Source organism: Dasypus novemcinctus, chromosome 12 (assembly GCF_030445035.2).
Source record: "Dasypus novemcinctus isolate mDasNov1 chromosome 12, mDasNov1.1.hap2, whole genome shotgun sequence".
NCBI classification, from domain to species: domain Eukaryota; kingdom Metazoa; phylum Chordata; class Mammalia; order Cingulata; family Dasypodidae; genus Dasypus; species Dasypus novemcinctus.
Window position 1 is genome coordinate 112,234,314 of NC_080684.1, and position 21,703 is coordinate 112,256,016.

Sequence of the window (21,703 nt, forward strand, 5' to 3'; positions counted from 1 at the left end):
AGATAGACAAAAGAGACATATAATATGGATAATTGGATTTTCTGAAGAATATCAAAGAAATAATACAAAAAAAATCCAACGATATAATAAATGAAAAGGTTCCTATAAAAATACCACAGCTCTAAAGGATGACTGTGTCCCAGGAAAAGTGTTCCAGAACTTTAATACCAAGGAATACCCAGGTGAAATTAGAAAACTTCAGATAAAGAATGAGTCTTACAGGCAGAAAAAGTCAGTCACTTACAAGAGGAAAACCAGAGGCAGACCTCATACCACTCCACAGGGCCAATAAATTCTGAAACTTCTTCTAAGTTATAAAGAAAATATTTATAAGTATAATTAAGTTACCTGCCTAAGTTCTTGAGCACTTACTAAATTCAAGGAACACAAAATTCATAAGCCTTTTTAAAAACAAAGAACTCAGGAATGAACCAGGTATAGTTCCTGTGTTAAGTGCATGGCCTGAGTACAGAACTACGTCTGAACAACCACAGGAACTATGATTATAGAGCAGACAAGTTTCAACAATGTACAAATAACAGTATAATTAACAATTGGGAAGTAGAGGAGAGAAGGTGAGAAAAAAGATAAGAATGCTAATTTCCTCGTCTTTGACAGCAGGAAGATGATTAATCCTGGTTTCATTGCTAACTAGCTGGGGAACTTTGGTAGGTATTTCTTTCTCTGTGCTTCAGTTTATTTATAAAATGCAGCTAGTAAGAGTCCTTGTACCACATGAGGTGTAACTGGTTCCTTGATTATGTCAGCTCTCTCATCTCTATGACTGCCTTGGCTGTCTCTTCTGCTGGGGTGTCCTTCCTGTCCACCTCCCAGCACCTGCCATGTGCCCTGTCCAATCTCCACGCACTCCTAGCTGCTCTGTTCAAAGGTCCCTGGCCTCCCAGACAGCCAGCCTCTGCTCCTTCTCTACTCCTTTTCAAGTACTCTGTGTACACAATTTTTAGCATTCGCTATATAATTTTTATTTATTTAAATTATAAGTTAATTGTGTTGATGACTGCTCCCAGCCTCCATCCATCTCTTCTAGTAAAGTAATATCTCTCCTCAACTTTGTATTGCTGGAATGATTCAGAGTAGGTACTTGAAAATGTTATTAAAAAGGAGAGTATAATCAAATTGAAGGAATTATAGAGTTTGTTTATAGAGGAAAATTAATTACGGAACTTTTTTTAAAAAGGTGGTTTAGAAATATGAAAAACTTTCAAGTATACAGGCAAATTAATTGTAGACATTTTTAAGCACCAATTTTCTAAAGCCTGTTGTAATGAATGAAGATTATTTGCAAACTATTATTATCCTTAAAAAGAGTTTGTTTTCAGTTGAGTAGAGTGCTTATGCTTTCTAAAATCTGTTTTACATTACGATTTTATTTAGCAAAACATAGGCTCACAAATTACAAGTTTTATACGCACTCTGAATTAGTGAAGAACAAATTAAAGAAATCTTAAATGTACTGCTACCACTGCTGGATACCACTCAGTGAAAACATGTTAAATAAAATAATTATTATTTCTTTCCGAAAATGGAGAAATTCACTAAAGTCTATTGCTGCTTCATTCCAGTGAGCTGTACCTCTATTTCAGTACCTAGCCAGTCTTTAACACTATTACACTATTACCTAACAGTCTTTAACACTCTTTTGTTTAAATAATCCAGAAGGAAATGTTCCAATTCTACTTACAGGTGTCATTGAAACAGCATGTGTAGCTTGCTGAGCATGTGAGCATGCATCTAGTACTGTGTCAGTTACAAAAAAATTCAGTTTCTGCTGCAAGTTGATAATAATCCAGCTATAGAAATAACATGTAGACACATAAAATAATCAAAAAGCAATTCAAGGCAACATTCACTTGGAAGTGCCACATGTGGTACAGCAGTTACATGTACCAGGCAGGCCTTGCCGGGAAGGCACTTGGTTGGAGCAATGCAGGGGGGACTGGGCTATTAGAAAGAAGTGGAAGGCACACTGCCTGATGAAACATCCTACCTGAGATTTTCTCCATCTCTTCTAACAGCTTTTCCAAGTCCTTATTCAGGTCTGACAGCATTTTCAACATATCGTCATAGTTCCTTTCCCCGGGGTCAGAATCAGCCATCTAGCAGTGCACAGAAAGAAGCCAGCATCAGATAGACCCATGCTTCAGTCGTGGCTTTACTACTCACCACTGTGTGAGTCCTCTAACAAATTCTCTCCCCATCTTTTTTTTAAAAGATTTTTTTATTTATTTCTCCCCGCTTCCGTCTGCTCTCTGTGTCCATTTGCTGAGTGCGTGTTCTTCTTTGTCCGCTACTGTTGTAGTCAGCGGCATGGGAATCTGTGTTTCTTTTTGTTGCATCACCTTGTGTGTCAGCTCTCTGTGTGTGCGGCACCGTTCTTGGGCAGGCTGAACTTTCTTTTGCTCTGGGCGGCTCTCCTTACGGAGCGCACTCCTTGCAGCGCACTCCTTGCGTGTGGGGCTCCCCTACGTGGCAGGGCACTCCTTGCGCTCATCAGCATTGGACCGCCCCTGCGTGGCAGGGCACTCCTTGTGTGCATCAGCACTGCACGTGGGCCAGCTCCACATGGGTACACAGGTCAAGGAGGCCCGGGGTTTGAACCGTGGACCTCGCATGTGGTAGACAGATGCCCTATCCACTGGGCCAAGTTGGCTTCCCTCTCCCTATCTCTTAAATCTGGACAATATCACCTACTCTATAGGCTGTAAGGGTTTAATGAGATCATGTATATTGAGTCCAATACAGTATTTGGCCCCTCACTTTTCCTCTCTCCTTGCCATAGAAATGCATCTTCAAACATAGCTTAGGGCTGCAACAATTAAAGTGGAAGACATTTTCTTTGGTCATAGAGGAAAAAAAAGTCTTTGCTATAAAAGTTGTGACAAAAGAGTGGAGTTCCTTTTGGCAAAAATTTATTGATTATCCACTAAATGCAAGCTACTGCACTGACACTTTATAAAAAAAACAATCCCTGTACTGAAGGAATTTAAGACAAATCAGAATGACATATATCATAATATATACATAAATAATAGTTATTATAATAAATACAGATATGAATGGGAGTCTGGAGGAAGGTCATTTAATTTAATTTACAAATTTGCACATTATTTTAGAGCAAGCCTGTGCAGGGCTATCTTTTAGTATTTATTTATAATTATCAACTTAACCGACTTTTCAGAAGGACTCTCTTATACATTAGAGGCAGTATCCCATAGAGGTTGAGTCCAGGCTCTGAGGTCAAACTGCCTCGACTAAAACTTTCACTCCCCCACTTATTAGCTTTGTTACATTGGGCTCTTATTTAACCTCTCTGATACAGTTTTATAATTTTTAAAGTGGAATTAATAATAATATCTATGTCTTATGGGCTTGTTGTGAGCATTACCTATACAGTACCTATAGCATAATAAGCATTTAATAATTATAGGTATTATTATTAAAAATAGTGAACTCTAAATCACTCCCAGAGATCCTCTCCTGATCTTTATGAATATATATTTATTCATTCTATTAATATTTGATGTGTGCCTCTTTATCTACAAGGCCCTGGACTAGGTGAGATGGGAGATGAAAAAGTCCTGTAGTAGCTATCAGGGAATTTATGACCTTGTGAAGGTGAGGGAAGAGCACACTGCGGTGAGCACAGGTGCTGCGGTGGCAGAAGCCTATTGCCCAGTCCTGCCGAATTCAGGGTCCCTCTCAGTCCCCATGCAGCTCTCTGGGTTTCCCCCATCATTGTGCCTGGTTTTATGGTCACACATTCATCTACCTCTGCAACTAGACTGTGTTCCTGGAGAGCAGGGCTGTCTTTTCAATGAACTAATCCCACTGTCCAGCTCAGGTCCAGGCAAAATGCTGACTGAATAAAAGAATAAATATTGTAAAACTCTGATTCTAAAAGATTCTGGTCTCTCCCTCCTGCTTCCTTCTCTGTTAAGGGCAGAGATTCTGAAGGAGAAGCAGAGGTCAGTAGGCAGACTTGAGAACCTGGTCTTTTGGGATCTGTAAATGAGCAGCTTCTGTGGGCATGGAGCCATTCCCCATTTTGGGGGCCTTTCTTTTTCCGGAGACGTAGTGGTCTTGGTAATGTGCTCAGAGCGAGTGGGGAGATGCCAGGGCAGGGACCACAAACATGAGGTCCTTGGCCTGCTGCTCTATGGCTACCCCTTCCTTTCATGGCCAGGTCTCACACAGCTGCCTGTCCTGCAGTCTATTCCTCGCCTTGTGTCTCCACCACCCAGGGACACTTTTCTGTCCTTTTATTTAACTCTCTGAAGCAACAAACACAGTTGACCATTTTCTCCTTTTCACAGTCCTCCCCCTTGGAGCCTCATCCCTGTTCTCCCCTACCCTCCACCACTCTCCGACAGCTCCTTCCCTGCTCTTCACTGGCTCCACTCCCCTCACTGGTTCTGCAGTAGCCCTGACAACCGGCTCAGGCCTGGCAGTCTGCACTGCACACGCCCACTGGCAATGCCCTCTCTTCCCAAGGACATACCTGCCATGCTCAAGTTGAGGATTCCCAAGCAGAAATTCCAGTGCTCCTAAATCCCAGATCTGCATGTCCAGCTGCAAACTGCACTTCTCCGATCGGTGTTCCCTAAGCACTTCAGACCCCGACTTGTGGTACACTCACTTTCTTTTTCCCCAAAATCTGTTAATATTTCTCCTTTCTACAACCCAGTGAACAACCATCATTCACCCAGTAACCCAAGCCAGGAGACTGAAGTAATCTTTAATTCCTCCCTCTTGCTTATCTTCCAAATCTACTGGGTCATTAAGACTCATCTATGGGCAAGGAAGGCCTTGGACATGGGAACCATGAGTGAGCAGAACCTTGTCCTTTGGCACTCCTTCCTGCCATCACCCTCCATCCACTTCAGACTCCCTGAAAACCCACTATCTTCCAGACCTCCAGTGACTCTGTGGGCACCACAGCCACTTGGACAGATAAGCCTGTGCTCTTGTGGAGCTTCCATTCCAATGGAGGAGAGATAGATAATAACCAAGTAAGCAAGTACATCGAGAAGTTTGCTTGTGATAACTGCTGCAAAGAAAATAAAACAGGTGGTGTAATAAAGAGAGTCTCTTATGGGGAAGGAGTACTTTAGATTAGAAAGTCAGAGAAGTCTGCTCTAAGAAAATGACATTTAGCTGACACCTGAAGGACAAGGAGGGGTGGCAATGAAGAGGGGACAAGGCCTAGAAAGAGGAAAATGGTTCAAGCAAAGACCCTCACGGCGGGAATGGCTTGGTGTGCTTTGAAGAATGGAAAGAAAGTGCAGAGTGGAGCTGAGGAGAAGACTAATCTGAGATGAGGCAGGCAAGGACTTTGATTTTATTCTGAGAGTGAGGAATTACTTACTTTAAGAGTGAAGAAATTACATAATCTAATTTATATTTTAAAAAGTTGATTTTGGGAAGTGGATTTGGCTCAATGGATAGAGTGTCCACCTACCACATGAGGTCCAAGGTTCAAACCCAGGGCCTCCTGACCCATGTGATGACCTGGCCCACGTGCAGTGCTGATGCGCGCAAGGAGTGCCCTGCCACGCAGCATGTTCCTTGCGTAGGGGAGCCCCACGCACAAGGAGTGCACCCTGTAAGGAGAGCCGCCCAGCGTGAAAAAAGTGCAGACTGACTAGGAGTGGCACCACACACATGGAGAGCTTACTTAAAATTTGCTAGAGTTGTATACTTTCAAGGGAAAAGATGAAGAGATCAATGAGAAGACATGTAAAGGTAAAATTTTTTAAATAATTTCTTACACAAGTCCAAAGAAATGCAAGATGCAATCAAATTATTATGTCATCTTGGTAGTGATTATAAATTTTGTGTGAAGGCAGAAGAATTAGATAATGACATTATGTAAATCTAAACTATATGGCTACTTGCCCACTTCATTAAGTTAGAAAGTTTCAGTTATATTCTTTTATCCACTCATTCAACCCAAATCTATTGAGCTCTATTCTAGAGTCTAAGGATACAGCAGTGAACAAAACAGATTAAAATCTTGACCCCATGTAGCTTATATTCTAGTAGAGGGAGCAAACAATAAACAAGAAAAATAAATAAAATAAATATAAGAGGGTGATAGGTGCTAAGGAAAAAAGTTAACCAGAGAGGGGGTGTGGGTGTAAGGGGATGATTTCACTTTCAAGAATGAGCAAGAAAGCCTCACTGAAGTGATTCTGATTGACGACCTGGAAGAAGTGAGGGAAAGAGTCATGCATCTCTCTGGGCAAAGAGTGTTCAAGGCAGAGGGAACTGTAGGTAGGAGCCTGTGAATGGGCTGGCAGAGTGATATCAGTATAGTTAGTGTGGAGGGAGAGAAGGGAAGAGAAGTAGGAGATAAGGTGAAAACAAGAGGATCAAATTATGGAAGGCCTAAGAACCCACTGAAAAGACTAGCATTTTCTCTGAGTGAGATGAGAGCCTGGAGGGTGCAAATCTCATGTACATTTTAATAAATCATTAGGTTGAGAATAGCTTGTGTGGACAAGGGCAGAGGTAGGGAGACTAATCAGGAGGCTGCTGGAGTAGAATAAGTACTAACAAGTTGGCCGATTAAGACTACACTTTGAAGGCAATGCTGACAAGATTTGCTGATGAGCTGGATGTGGGATATGAGAGAAAGAGGAGTCATTGATGGCTCTAAGGTTTTGGGCTAGGCAACTAAGAAATGGAAATGTCATTAACTGAGATGAAAGAAGAATGGAAGAAGGTGGTTTGTGGGGGTCAAATCAAGGGTCAGTTTTGAACATATTAAGTTTAAGATACCTATTAGACATCTGAGTAGGGATGTTGAGTAGGCAGCTGGATAAATGAATTCAGAGGAGAGGTTGGGCTGGAGATAGAAATTTGGAAATCATTAATACCTAAAGCCATAAAAATGGATGAAATACCAAAGAATAGCATGCAGATAGAGAAGAGGTCTGACAGCTACAGATGAGAATGATGCAAAGGAATCAGCCAAAGAGACTGAGGAAGAGGAGCCAGAGAGAGAAAGAGAACGAGGGTCATGTTCTGGAAGTCAAGGGAATAAGAGGTAAAGGACCAGGGTCTGGTGTGTCCCAGCCAAAGTCCTCTGATCTGTCTGAGAAGACAACTCTAAACATCACAAGATTGAGAAACCCCAAAACTTGTATGGCATGATAAAAGTCCTTCCTTGATGGGTGAGCATCTTAAAACCCTAGGAAGATAGAAGAAACTTTTAAAAAAAGAAAAAACTAGGACTACTGTGACTATTTGGTATTTTATTTGTATATTAAAAGAATTGGGCCTATTAGAGTAGAAATAAAGTTTGTGATTATAGATTGAAAGGTGTAATTAAAGGAAAAATTCTAAGCCAAAATCTTACTAAGTTTATATACAGTTTTACTTTTTTTAAGATTTATTTCTCCCTACCCCCTTGTTGTTTACTTTTGCTGTGTCTGTTCCTTGCGTTCTCATCTTCCGTTTTTAGGGGGCACTGGAAACTGAACCCAGGACCTTCCATTTACACAGTTTTAGAACATTTAAGAGAACTCAAGGGTCACTATACTTATAAGTTTGATTTAGGATATTTATGACAATTATTTAAGAAAGTGGAAAGCTTTTGTTATTAAGACAACTGAGATACTTAAACATACAAGTTGATTGAGTTAAACTAAATTTATAAATGGGATAAAAATAAATTAAAACCTCCTTAAAAATTAGTATTTAAATTTGCCAGAGTTAGCACTTGTATTCAGAAAACTACAATGCACTGTTAAATCAAAGACCTAAATAAATGGAAGAACAGTCTGTATTTATGGATTGGAAGGCTAAATATCATTAAGATGTCAATTCTACCCATATTGATATATAGCTTCAATGCAATTCTGATAAAAATTCCATCAGCCTTTTTTTAAAGAAATGGAAAGCACAATTATCAAATTTATTTGGAAGAGTAAAGGGACTGAAATAACCAGAAACATGTTTAAAGGAAGAATAAAATTGGAGGACTCTCACTTCCAAATTTTAATCATATTACCTAGCTACAGTGGTAGTGCTGTACTGGTATAAAGACATATACATAGACCAATGGAACCAATTTTATGGTCCAGAAACAAACCCTTACATCTATGATCAAGTGATTTTTGACAAGGCTGTCAAACCCACCTAGCTGTGGCAGAACAGTCTATTCAATAAATGGTGCAGGGAGAAACTGGATATCTAAATCCAAAACAAAGAAAGAGGACTCTATCTCACACCTTATATAAAAATTAACTCAAAATGGACCAAAGACCTAAATATAAAAGCGGAAACTATAAAAGTCCTAGAAGAAAATGCAGGAAAGCATCCTCAAGACTTGGTGGTAGGTGGTGGTTTAAACCTTACACTGAAAGCATGAGCAATGAAAGAAAAAAAATGGATAAATGGGACCTTCTCAAATTTAAACACTTTTGTGATTCAAAGGACTTTGTCAAGAAGGTGAAATGGCAGCCCACTCAATGAGAAAAAATTTGGAAACCACATATCCAATAAGGGTTTGATTTCCATGCTATATAAAGAGATCATACAATTCAACAATAAAAGAACAAGCAATTCAATTTAAAAATGGGCAAAAAACTTAAATAGGTACTTCTCCTGAGAGGAAATAGAAATGGAGAAAAGCACATGAAAAAATATTCAATATCATGAGCTATTAGGGAAATGCAAATCAAAACTACAGTAAGATATCACCTCACATCTCATAGAATGGCCATTTTTAAAAAACAGAAAACAGTAAATGATTGAGAGGATGTGGAGAAATAGGAATACTCCTTCACTTTTTGTGGGAATGTAAAATGGTGCAGCCTCTGTGGAAGACAGTTCAGGGTTCCTCAGGAACTTAAATATAGAACTGCTGTATGATCCAGCAATCCCTCTATTAGGAATATATCCAGAAGAATGGAAAACTGATGCAAACAGACATTTGTGCACCGATGTTTATGGTGGCATCATTTACAACTGCTAAAAGATGGAAACAACCCAAGTGTCCATCAAACGATGAACAGATAAACAAAATGTGGTATATATTCATGATGGAATACTATGCTGTGTAAGAATAAATGAAATTAGGACACACATGATAACATGGATGAACCTTGAAGACATTATGCTAAGTGAAGTAAGCCAGACATAAAAGGACAAATATTGTATGGTATTACTAATATAAATTAAATAAGAAGAATAAACATATGGAGTTAAAATCTAGAGTACAGGTTACTAGATTATAGGATGAGGGCTGAGAAGGGGTACTGATGCTTAATGTATATAAGATTTTCAATTAGCTTGACTATAAAAGTGTGGCAATGGAGAGTTGATGGTAACACATTGTAGTGAGTGTATCTAACATGGCTGGTTTATAAATGGGATTGTGGCTGAAAGAGATAGTATAGGGATACAAATGTCAATTGAAAGAAAGCTAGAGAATAATCTAGTAATTGAATAATACAGTGAACCCAGAGGTAGATGAGGATTGTAATTAATAGTACAAATACAAGAAAGTTCTTCTATGAACTAGAGCAAATGTACATCACTATGGTAAGAATATGGAGATGCATGGGAAAAATACAATTAATGTAATTTATGGACTATAGTTAATAGCAATATTGTAATATTCTTTCATCAATGTCAAAGAAGGTTTGTTAATAATGGAAAAAATATACAAATGTATGTTATAGACCATAGTTAATGGTACTAGTAATAGTAATGGTAATAGCCTGATGATGATGTCTCATAACCTGTAACAAATTTGCCACAGCAATGTAAGGTGTAGGTGGAAGGGTGTTGTATGGGAACTCTGCACATTGTACATGACTGTTTTGCAAGTTTACAATTTCCCTAATAAAAAAAATATAAAAAATTTGCCAGACTTAAAAATAGAATAAGATTTATGAACTAAACTCAAATACTTAAGGACTAGATTTTTAAATCAGAAATTTTAATAAAATGAATATTAATTTTTAAAGCCAAAGCAAACATTTGAATAGTCTCTTCTGTGACTTAAAAATGCCTTCAAAGGTACCAAAGCTCATATTTATCAATGTCAAGCGATATCTACTTAGTAACTCTAAGCTTCCATTATATTAACTATTTAATTTGGTAATTTTGGATGCATATTACAGAAACTGAGAATTTAAAAATAGGGTCCCCAACCCTACATGCTACACACACCAACCCCTGAGCCCACCTGTACAGCCCCTATGTGCCCAGGAGTTGTGATCCTGGCCTGGCTGTTCACGGACAGCCTCCTGCAGTGGCGAATCCATGACTCTGGGGGCTCTCCCTTGGCTGCAGTGTCATGACTGGCTGCACAAATGGCCTTTCTGTGCTTGATAAAAAGCCATATGGGAGAGATATCACAAAAAATGATGGGATAGAAAGCTCTGGGGGATGGTCCCTCCACCAAAGCAACCACTGAGCTAGACAGAGGAACCAAAATCAACTATTTCGTAAGCCTGGAACCTGATCAGATACTTATAAGAAACTGGGGAGTGCTTGTACTAGGGAAACGCCTCTAATCTTTCCAATGTGAGGGGCATCTATGAACCAGAAACTATCCCAGTCCTCATCCCTCTTACAGCTGCAGAGATAGCAACCCATCTTCCTGGAGTAGCTGGTTAGTGCCAGAGTAGGTAGAAGGGAAGCAAATTTTTGTCCTCCAAATATATGGGATTGTGTATTTGTGTATTTGGTTGGTCTGGCAGTACTCTCTGAAAGAATGGCACAGAAACTTGCCTTGTGTTTGGCCCTCTTGTCTATGGTGGCTTCTCCCTGTGGGAGATTTAAAGCGGCAGAACCATACACACACACACACACACACACACACACACACCTTTTGGATTTAGACATTTAAGGAAATCTTTGTCAGATTGCTGGCTGACTATAGCAATAACAGAACAGAAACTTCAGGGACTACACACTATAAAGAATATAGTCTTTACAAAAATCATTTGGAAAAATCATAAATGGAAGACTCCAGCCCTCAACAAGCAAAAATCAGCAATCCCTGAGGAGGGGGAAAATCTGATTTCCAGAGTTACCACATTATAATACTCAGAACTCCAGTTCTTAACCAAAAATTATAAAACATGCAAAGCAACAGGAAAGTATAGTCTATTCACAGGAAAAAAATATTTTTGCAGAAACCATTTCTGAGAAAGCCCAGATACTGGAACTACTAGACAAGGCTTTAAAAACAACTGTTTCAAATATGTTTAAAGAACTGAATGAAAACCTGGACAAAAACTAAAGGAAACAATAACAAAAAAAATGATGTATGAACAAAATGAGAATATCAATAAGACAGAAATTATAAAAAGGAACCAAATTAATTCTGGAGCGGAAAAGTACAACAGCTGAAATGAAAAATTCACTAAGAAGCTCAAAAGATTTGAAAAGGCAGAAAAAGGATCAGCAAATTTGAAGATAAGAAAATTAAAATTATCTAGGGTGAGGAGCAGAAAGAAAAAACAATGAAAAATGAATGGAGCCTGAGATTTGATAAGACATAATCAAGCATACAACATACATATGATAGGAGTTCCAGAAGAAAAAGAAAGTGGCAGCAAAATATTTAAAGAAATCATGGTCACAAACTTCCCAAATATGATGAAAGACATGAATATACACATTAAAGAAGCTCATCAAACCCTTAACAAGATAAATTCAAAGAGATCCACAACAGGACACACAGACAAAATGTTAAAACCTAAAGACAAAGAGAGAATTTTGAAAACAGCAAGAGATAAGCAGCTCATTATGTAAGGTATCTTCAGTAATAGTAATAGCTAAATCCTTAATGGAAGCCTTGGAAGTCAGAAGGCATTGGGGTGACATATTTAAAGTCCTGAATGAAAAAAAAAAAACCTGTGAACCATATCTATATCTGACAAAACTATCCTTTGAGAATGAAGGAGGAATTAAAATATTCCTAGACAAAACTAGGCTGAGGGAATTCATTACCTGTTCACCTGCCATACAAAAAAATGCTAAAGGGTGTGTGATGGTCAGGCCAATGTGTCAACTCAGCCAGTTAGTTGTGCCCAGTTGTCTGGTCAAGCAAGGACTGGGCTAACTGTAATGCAAGGACATTTAAGGACTTTAGTCACAAGTGAGTTTACTGCATAGATGGCTGATTACATCAACATCAATCAGTGAGATTGCATCAGCAACGAGTGACGCTTTATCCAGTCAGTTGAAGCGATCTCAGCATTCAGAGAGAATTTCCCAGCTCGTCTTTGGACAGCCAGTGTCTCCTGGGAACTCATAAAGGACCTTCACTGGACTTGCACCAGAGTCCCTGGTATCAGTCTGCCTGTGGAACCTGGACTTGGGCATCCCCATGGCCATCTGAGAGACTCTGGCAAAACTTTACGCTATTGATAGATATCTCCTATTGATTCCATTTCCCTAGAAAACCCGGACAAATATGGGGTGTCTTTCAGGCTAAAAACGAAAGGATGCTAGACAGCAACTCAAAACCATAAAAAGAAATAAAGAACACCAATAAAGTAATATAGGCAAATTAAAGTCAGTATTATCATACTTAAGTTTGTGACTCTTTATTTATTTAAAAGGCAAAAACATAAGGCAATAATTATAAATCCATGTTGATGGACACACAGTGTATAAAGATATAATCTGAGAAAATAACAATATAAAGGGGGAAGGATGGCAATGTATTGGAACAGAGTGTTTGTATACTACTGAAATGAATTTGGTAGTTTTCAAACTAGGTTGTTGTAAGTTAAAGATGCTAATTTAATTCCCAAGGTAACCGCTAAGATAATAACTAAAAATATACAAGAAGGAAAGAAGGGAATCAAAACGTTACACCACAAAATATCAACTAAGTACCAAAAAAAAAAAAAAAAAAAAGGTAATGGAGGAATTGAAGAAAAAACATATAAGACACACAGGCTTTCCGCCGCCTGACAGCAGGCGCCCGCCTAGCGACGGCAGGCTGGCTGGCACCTGGGGGAAAGGTGGGCGCAAGGGAGGGGCCGCCGCTCGAGTGAGGAGAGACGCCCAGGGCCGCGCCCTCGGCGCTCGCCTCATTCTTCTCTTGGCCACCAGGGCGGTTCCGGAGCCCGGCGCGGGGTCCTGGTGCCTTCCCTGATTGACAGTCTGGCCGAAAGGGAGAAACTCTCCAGATGTCTTCCAGTAATGACCAAGTTTATATCCCAATGTCACAAAGGAACACCAATGGTTTGCCTGGGATGACTTCCAATGACCTAAAGACATCTACTGAAGGCACTGTGTTAAGTTTTCATAACATCTGCTATCGTGTAAAAGTGAAGAGTGGCTTTTTATTTAGTCGAAAAACGACTGAGAAAGAAATACTAAAGGATATCAATGGGGTCATGAAACCTGGCCTCAATGCTCTTCTGGGACCTACAGGTGGAGGCAAATCTTCGTTGTTAGATATCCTAGCTGCAAGGAAAGATCCACGTGGATTATCTGGAGATGTTTTGATAAATGGAGCACCTCGACCTGCCAATTTCAAATGTAATTCAGGTTATGTGGTACAAGATGATGTGGTGATGGGAACACTGACAGTGAGAGAGAATTTACAGTTCTCAGCAGCCCTTCGGCTTCCAACATCTATGACGAATCATGAGAAAAATGAACAGATTAACAAAGTCATTCAAGAGTTGGGTCTGGACAAAGTGGCAGATTCCAAGGTTGGAACACAGTTCATCCGCGGTGTGTCTGGAGGAGAAAGGAAAAGGACAAGTATTGGAATGGAGCTTATTACCGATCCCTCCATCTTGTTCCTGGATTAGACTGGTTTAGACTCAAGCATAGCAAATGCTGTCCTTTTGCTCCTGAAAAGGATGTCTAAACAGGGACGAACAATCATCTTCTCCATTCACCAGCCTCGTTATTCCATCTTCAAGTTGTTTGATAGCCTCACCCTACTGGCCTCAGGAAGACTCATGTTCCATGGACCTGCTCCAGAGGCCTTGGGGTACTTTGCATCCGCTGGTTACCATTGTGAGTCCTATAATAACCCTGCAGACTTCTTCCTGGACGTCATTAATGGAGACTCCAATGCTGTGGTATTAAATAAAGCAGAAGAAGACAGTGAAGCTAAAGGAGCTGAAGAAGGTTCCAGAAGAGAGAAACCAATAATAGAAAAATTAGTTGAGTTTTATGCCAATTCCACCTTCTTCAAAGAAATGAAAACAGAGTTAGAGGAACTCTCAAGGGATAAGAAAAAGAAGAGCTCAGCCTTCAAGGAGATTTCCTATGCCACCTCCTTTTGTCATCAACTCAGATGGGTTTCCAGATGTTCATTCAAAAACTTACTGGGTAACCCCCAGGCCTCTATAGCTCAGGTAATTGTCACAACCATCCTGGGACTGGTTATAGGTACCATTTTCTTTGGGCTAAAAAATGATCCTACTGGAATTCAGAACAGAGCTGGGGTACTCTTCTTCTTGACCACCAACCAATGTTTCAGCAGCATGTCGTCCGTGGAGCTCTTCGTGGTCGAGAAAAAGCTTTTTATACATGAATACATCAGTGGATACTACAGAGTATCGTCTTATTTCTTTGGAAAACTGATATGCGATTTACTATCCATGAGGATGTTACCAAGTATTATATACACTTGTATAATATACTTCATGTTAGGACTGAAGCCAACAGTGGAGGCCTTCTTCATCATGATGTTTTCCCTTATGATGGTGGCTTATACAGCCAGTTCCATGGGGCTGGCCATAGCAGTAGGTCAGAGTGTGGTATCCATAGCAACACTTCTCACGACTATCTCTTTCGTGTTCATGATGGTGTTTTCAGGACTGCTGGTAAATCTCAGAACCGTTCCATCTTGGCTCTCATGGCTTCAGTACTTGAGCATTCCTCGATATGGCTATTCGGCTTTGCAATGTAATGAATTTTTGGGACTGAACTTCTGCCCAGGTTTCAATGCAACATCAAACAATACTTGTGACTTTGCAATATGTACGGGCGAAGAATTTTTGATAAACCAGGGCATCGAACTGTCAACTTGGGGTCTGTGGAGGAATCATGTGGCCTTAGCATACATGATTGTTATTTTCCTCACAATTGCCTACCTAAAATTGTTATTTCTTAAAAAATATTCATAAATCTCCCTTTAATTTACTATGATGTATCTACCTTAATGAGCACCTTGATTTCAAGTAAAAAAAAAAAAAAAAAAAAGACATACAGAAAATAAATAGCCAAATGGTGGAATTCCTTCCTTACTAGTAATTACTTTATGTATTTATTTATTTTTAAAGATTTATTTATTTCTCTCCCTTTCTCTCCCCCTCCCACCCCAGTTGTCTGTTCTCTGTGTCTATTTGCTGCGTGTTCTTTGTCTGCTTCTGTTGTTGTCAGCGGCACGGGAATCTGTGTTTCTTTTTGTTGCATGACCTTGTTGTGTCAGCTCTCCATGTGGGCAGTGCCATTCCTGGGCAGGCTGAACTTCCTTTCGCACTGGGCGGCTCTCCTTACGGGGCGCACTCCTTGCGCATGGGGCTCCCCTGCTTGGGGACACCCCTGCATGGCACGGTACCCCTTGCACATGTCAGCACTGCGCATGGCCCAGCTCCACATGGGTCAAGGAGGCCCAGGGTTTGAACTGCGGACCTCCCATGTGGTAGATGGACGCCCTAACCACTGGGCCAAGTCCGCTTCCCAGTAATTACTTTAAATGTAAATGGAACACACTTTATCTATTAAAAGGCAAAGTGTACAGATTGGATTAAAACATGAACCATCATATGCTGTCAACAATAGACTCACTTTATATATAAAGTCACAGGAAGGATAGAAGTAAAAGGATAGGAAAAGATAATCCCTGAAAATAATAACCAAAAGAGAGCCAGGTGGCTACATTATTGCCAGACAAAATAGATTTTAAATCAAAAAGGTTACAAGCAACAAAAAAGGATATTATATGTCGATAAAAGCATCAATTCAATGAGGTATAGCAATTATAAACATATATGTACCTAAAACCAGAGCCTCAAAATATATGAAGCAAAAATTGACTTGAATTGAGGGGAGAATTGAAAGGAAAATTAGAGCTCTACAATAATAGTTGGAGACTTCAATACCCCATGTCTGATAATGGATATAAAAATTGAACAGAAGATCAACATGAAAATAGAGGTCTTAAACATCACTATAAACCAATTAGAACTAATAGACATTTACAAAACACTCAGCCCAAAGAGAGCAGGATATACATTCTTTTCAAGTACATGTGAAACATTCTCCAGGACAGAACAAGTTGCAATAAATTTAAAAGACTGAAATCATGAAGTATCTTTTCTGATCACAACAGAATGAAACTAGAAATTGGTAACAAAAGGAAAACTGGAAAATTCACAAATATGTAGAAATTCAACATCACACTCTTAAGCAACAAAGGGTAAAGGAGAGGGAAGCGGACATGGGTAACTGATAGAGCTTCCATCTACCATATGGAGGGTCCAGGGTTCAATCCCCAGGGCCTCCTGACTTGTGTGGTAAGCTGGCCCATGTGTAGTGCTTTGGCATGTAAGGAGTGCTGTGCCATGCAGGGGTGTCCCTGTGTAGGGGTGCCCCATGTGCAAGGAGTGCACCCTGCAAGGAGAGCCACCCCACGTGAAAAAAGCACAGCCTGCCCAGGAGTGGTGCTGCATACATGGAGAGCTGACGCAGCAAGATGATGCAACAACAAAAAAGACACGCTGTTTCCCACTGCTGCTGGATAATGCAAGCAGACACAGAAGAACACACAGCAAATGGACACAGAGAGCAGACAATGGGGGGAAGAGGAGAGAAATAAAAAGAAATGCACTATTTTAAAAAAAGGGTAAAAGGAGACATCACAAGGGAACTTACAAAACACCTTGAAATGGGTGAAAATGAAAACACAACATACTAAAACTTATCAAATGCCACAAAAACAGTGCTAGAGGGAAATTTATAGCTGAAAATGCTTGTATTAAAAAAGGAATATCTCACATCAATAACAACAATATGCATTAAGGAGCTAGAAAAAGAAGAGCAAAGTAAACCCAATAAATAGCAGAAAGAAAGAAAAGAAATAATAAAGATTAAAGCAGAAATCAAGAGAACAGAAAACAGACAATAAAGAAAATCAACAGACCTGAAAGTTGGTTCTTTGAAAAAAATCAATAAAACTTACAAACCTTGAACTACATTGACTAAGAAAAAAGAGAGAAATCTGAAATTACTGAAATCAAATATACAAGCAGGGACATTACTACTATTCCTAAAGAACTAAAAGGGATTATAAGAGAATACAAAGAACTGTATACCAACAAAGTAGATAACCTAGGTGAAATGCACAAATTCCTAAAACACACAAACTACCAAAACTGCTTCAAGAAGAAATAGTAATTCTGAGATACTTGTAATAAGGAGATTGAGTCAGTAGTCAAAAACCTACCAACAAAGAAAAGCCCAGGACCAAATGGCATCACTAATGAATTCTACCAAAAATATTTAAACAAAAAAAAATTTTTTTTGTCTTTATTTTTTTAATGTTACATTAAAAAAAATGAAGTCCCCATATACCTCTCCCTCACCCCACTCCTCCCTCCATAACAACAACCTCCTCCGTCATCATGAGACATTCATTGCATTTGGTGAATACATCTCTGAGCACTGCTGCACCTCATGGTCAATGGTCTACACCATAGCCCACACTCTCCCACAGTCCACCCAGTGGGCCATGGGAGGACATACAATGTCCGGTAACTGTCCCTGCTGCACCACCCAGGACAATGCCAACCCCCCAAAATGCCCCCACATCACATCTCTTCCTCCCACTCCCTACCCCCAGCAGCCACCATGGCCACTTTTCTTCAATTACTAATTACAATAGTTCATGAATAGAATATCAGTAAGTCCACTCTAATCCATACTCTATTCCTCCATCCTGGGGACCTTAGAATGGTTGTGTCCACTCCACATCTATATCAAGAGGGGGCTTAGATTCCCCATGGATGCTGGATGCAATCCTCCTGCTTTCAGTTGTAGGCACTCTTGGCTCCCTGGTGTGGTGGTTGACCTTCTTCACCTCCATGTTAGCTGAGTGGGGTAAGTCCAATAAACCAGAGTGTAGGGGTTGCGAGTCTGTTGAGGCTCAGGGCCTGGCTCTCACATGGTCAGTCCATAGATTCAGGTCCCCTGGGTATACATTAAACCCCAGCACCAACTACAGTTCTGGTAAAAGTAACTGGATAGGCTTGTGGACAAAGATCACATCTGAGTCCAGCTCCATCACACAGAAATACAAACTCCAAAGTAGGGCCAACTGACATGGCACTAAACTCCATCTGCCATGACCATAGAACCTGTGGGTCTCTGTAGCCCACAGAAGAACCCATACCTGGGGTTGAATCTACTTTATCTGTCTCTGGGACTCTGCTCAGGTGTGCATAAGGGCAACCCCTCTGATAACCTCCCAGCTCTTTTTGGAGACTCATAGCCATATAAACTCATTTGTCCTTTCCATTTTCCCCTTTGATTCAGGTCAAAAAGCATTTTTAACTCCTGGTATTATATGTAGATTGAGATATTCTGCTGGTCCGAGTTGGCCCTTTTATTCAAAGTCATTTTCTAGTTACATCATCAGCTGGTACTTGGTAGCAATCCCTCGGCACCAGGGAGGCTCATCCCTGGGATTCATGTCCCATGCTGGGGGGAAGGCAACACATTTACATGCTGAGTTTGGCTTTGAGACTGGCCACATTTGAGCAACACAGAGGCTCTCAGGAGGTAACTCTTAGGCACCCTGCAGGGAAGCAGACTTGGCCCAGTGGTTAGGGCATCCGTCTACCACATGGGAGGTCCACGGTTCAAACCTTGGGCCTCCTTGTCCCGTGTGGAGCTGGCCCATGTGCAGTGCTGATGCGTGTAAGGAGTGTCACGCCATGCAGGGGTGTCCCCCACATAGGGGAGCCACATGCGCAAGGAGGGCGCCCTGTAAGGAGAGCCGCCCAGTGCGAAAGAAAGTGCAGCCAGCCTAAGAATGGTGCCGCCCACACAGAGAGCTGACACGAGATGATGCAACAAAAAGAAACACAGATTCCCGTGCTGCTGACAACAACAGAAGCGGACAAAGACAACGCAGCAAATAGACGCAGAGAACAGACAACCAGGGTGGGGGGAGAAATAAATAAATAAATAAATAAATCGTAGGCACCCTGCAGCTCTAGGCCTTGTTCTTATTTCAGGTGCACAGGCTCACAAGCATAGTCAGTATCAAGGGCTCATTGTTGGACCTTCCTTCTCTTTTGGTCTTTGCCGTTGCACTTGGGGGATTGTTGCTGTTCCTTTAGGGACTGTGATAAAGCTCCCCTGGCTAGGAACTCAGCACTCCCTCGGTTGTTATTTTTAATTGTAACCACTATGAAAATATTCAAACATTTTTATGTACCCTGGTTAAACAAAAATTAATATAAATTCTCGTTAAACTCTTCCAAAAAACTGAAGAGGAAGGAACACTTCCTAACTCATTCTATGAGGCCAGAATTATCATGATACCAAAGCCAAACAAAGACACTGCAAGAAAACTACAGGTCAATATTTCTTATGCCATAATTCTCAACGAAGTACTAGCAAACCAAATTCAGCAGTATATTAAAATTTCTATACACCATGATGAAGTGGTATTTATCTCAGTGTTTTAGTTTCCTAGGCTGCTCAAAGCAAATACCATGAAATGGGTTAGATTTAAACAACGGGAATTTATTTGCTCATGGTTTTGAGGCTAGAAAAACATCCAAAACAAGGCATCATCAAAGTATCGTCATGGCAATGCTTTCTTCTGAAGACCAGCTGCTGGCGATCCTAGGCTCCTCTGTCTCATGACAGGCACATGGTGGTGTCTGCTGGTCTGTTGCCTCTCTTCCTGGTTTTGTTGATTTCAGTTTCTTGCTTCCATGGCTTTCTCTGTCTGAATTGTGTTCTCTTTTAAAGGACTCCAGTAATAGTCTTAAGACCCATCCTGAGGGGAGCAGATGTAGCTCAAGTGGTTGAGTGTCTGCTTCCCTTGTACAAGGCCCTGGGTTCAGTCCCAGGTACCTCCTAAAAAACAAACAAACAAAACCCATCCTGAATGAGGTGGGTCAAACCTTAATTGAAGTAGCCTCATCAAAAAGTCCCACTTAGGGAAGTGGATTTGGCTCAGCAGATAGAGCGTCTGCCTACCATATGGGCGGTCCAGGTTCAAACCCAGGGCCTTCTGATCCATGTGGTGAAGATGGCCCACGCACAGTGCTGATGCATGCAAGGAGTGCCATGCCATATAGGGGAGCCCCACGCGCAAGGAGAGCTACCCAGCGTGAAAAAAGTGCAGCCTGACTAGGAGTGGCGCCGCACACACGGAGAGCTGATGCAGCAAGAAGACGCAAGAAAAAGACACAGATTCCCAGTGCACTGACAAGAATACAAGCGGACACAGAAGAACATACAGTGAATGGACACAGAGAGCAGACAACTGGGGGAGGGGGAAGGGGAAAGAAATAAGGAAAAAGTCCCATTTAAAATGGGTTTACACCCACAGGAATGGATTACATTTCAGAACATGTTTTTCTGGGGGTACATATAACTTCAAACTACCACACCCAGGAATGCAAGGGCAGTTCAACATAAGAAAACCAATGTAATATACCTGTTATAGTCAAGTTCATGTGTCAGTTTGGCCAGCTTATGGTGTCCAGTTGTTTGGTCAAGCAAGCATTGGCCTCACTTTTACTATGAGTATATTTTTTAGACTTAAATCATCAGTGAGTTTGTTGCATCTATGGATGATTACATCTACAATCAACTAAGGAGACTGCTTTAAACAATGAGAGAAATCTCATCCAATCAATTGAAAGCCTTAAAAGGAGAAGTGATGATTTCAGCAGTTGGAAAAAATTTCCATCTCTACTTCAGACAGCCAGCTTCTCCTGGGGAATTCATCAAAAACCATCAGAGTTCCCAGCTTACAGTCTGCCCTACAGAAGTTAGACTTGTCCATCCCCACAGTTGCGTGAGCCAATTCCTATTTAAAAATCTCATAGCATTTACATTGTATATGTGTGTGTGTATCTTCTGTCAATTCTGTTTCCTTAGAGAACGTTGACTAATGAAACACTACATTAACAAAATGAAGGGGAAAAAAACACACATAATCATCTCACTTGAGGTAAAAAAAAAAAAAAGCATTTGACAAAATCCAACATATGTTCATGGTAAAAAAAACACTCAGAAAATTAGGAATAGAGGGGAATTTCCTTGAAACAACAAAGGCCATATACAAAAGATCCACAGCTAGCGTCATACTCAATAGTGTAAGACTGAATGCTTTTTCCCTAATAGGAATAAGATAAGGAGGCCCACTTTTACTACTTCCATTCAATGTAGTCCTGAAAATTCTAGTTCAAACAATTAAAAAACAAAAAGAAATAAAATGTTTCCAAATTGAAAAGGAAGAAGTAAAATTATCTGTTAGCCAATGACATGATTTTATACAAAGAAAAAACTAAAGAAGCCATGCAAAAAAATGTTAGCACTAATAACTGCATTCAGCAAAGTTGTACGATACAAAATTAACAAACAAAAATCAGTTGTATTTCTATATACTATCATGGAACAATCCAAAAAAGCAAATTAAGAACACTTCCACTTTTAA

The 21,703-nt window shown here is 40.3% G+C and overlaps 1 protein-coding gene and 1 pseudogene across 1 annotated transcript in view; one reads left to right on the forward strand and one right to left on the reverse strand.

Moving 5' to 3' along the window:
- The window catches only part of SYCE3 (synaptonemal complex central element protein 3), a 75,178-nt gene that overhangs the window by 42,617 nt on the left and 10,858 nt on the right, over window positions 1-21,703 (reverse strand). The window contains exon 2 of the mRNA XM_058309070.1: window positions 2,009-2,117. Coding sequence (XP_058165053.1) covers window positions 2,009-2,117 — 109 coding nt within the window. The remainder of the gene's footprint in view (window positions 1-2,008; window positions 2,118-21,703) is intronic.
- Window positions 13,162-15,163, forward strand: LOC101442128 (broad substrate specificity ATP-binding cassette transporter ABCG2 pseudogene; annotated as a pseudogene).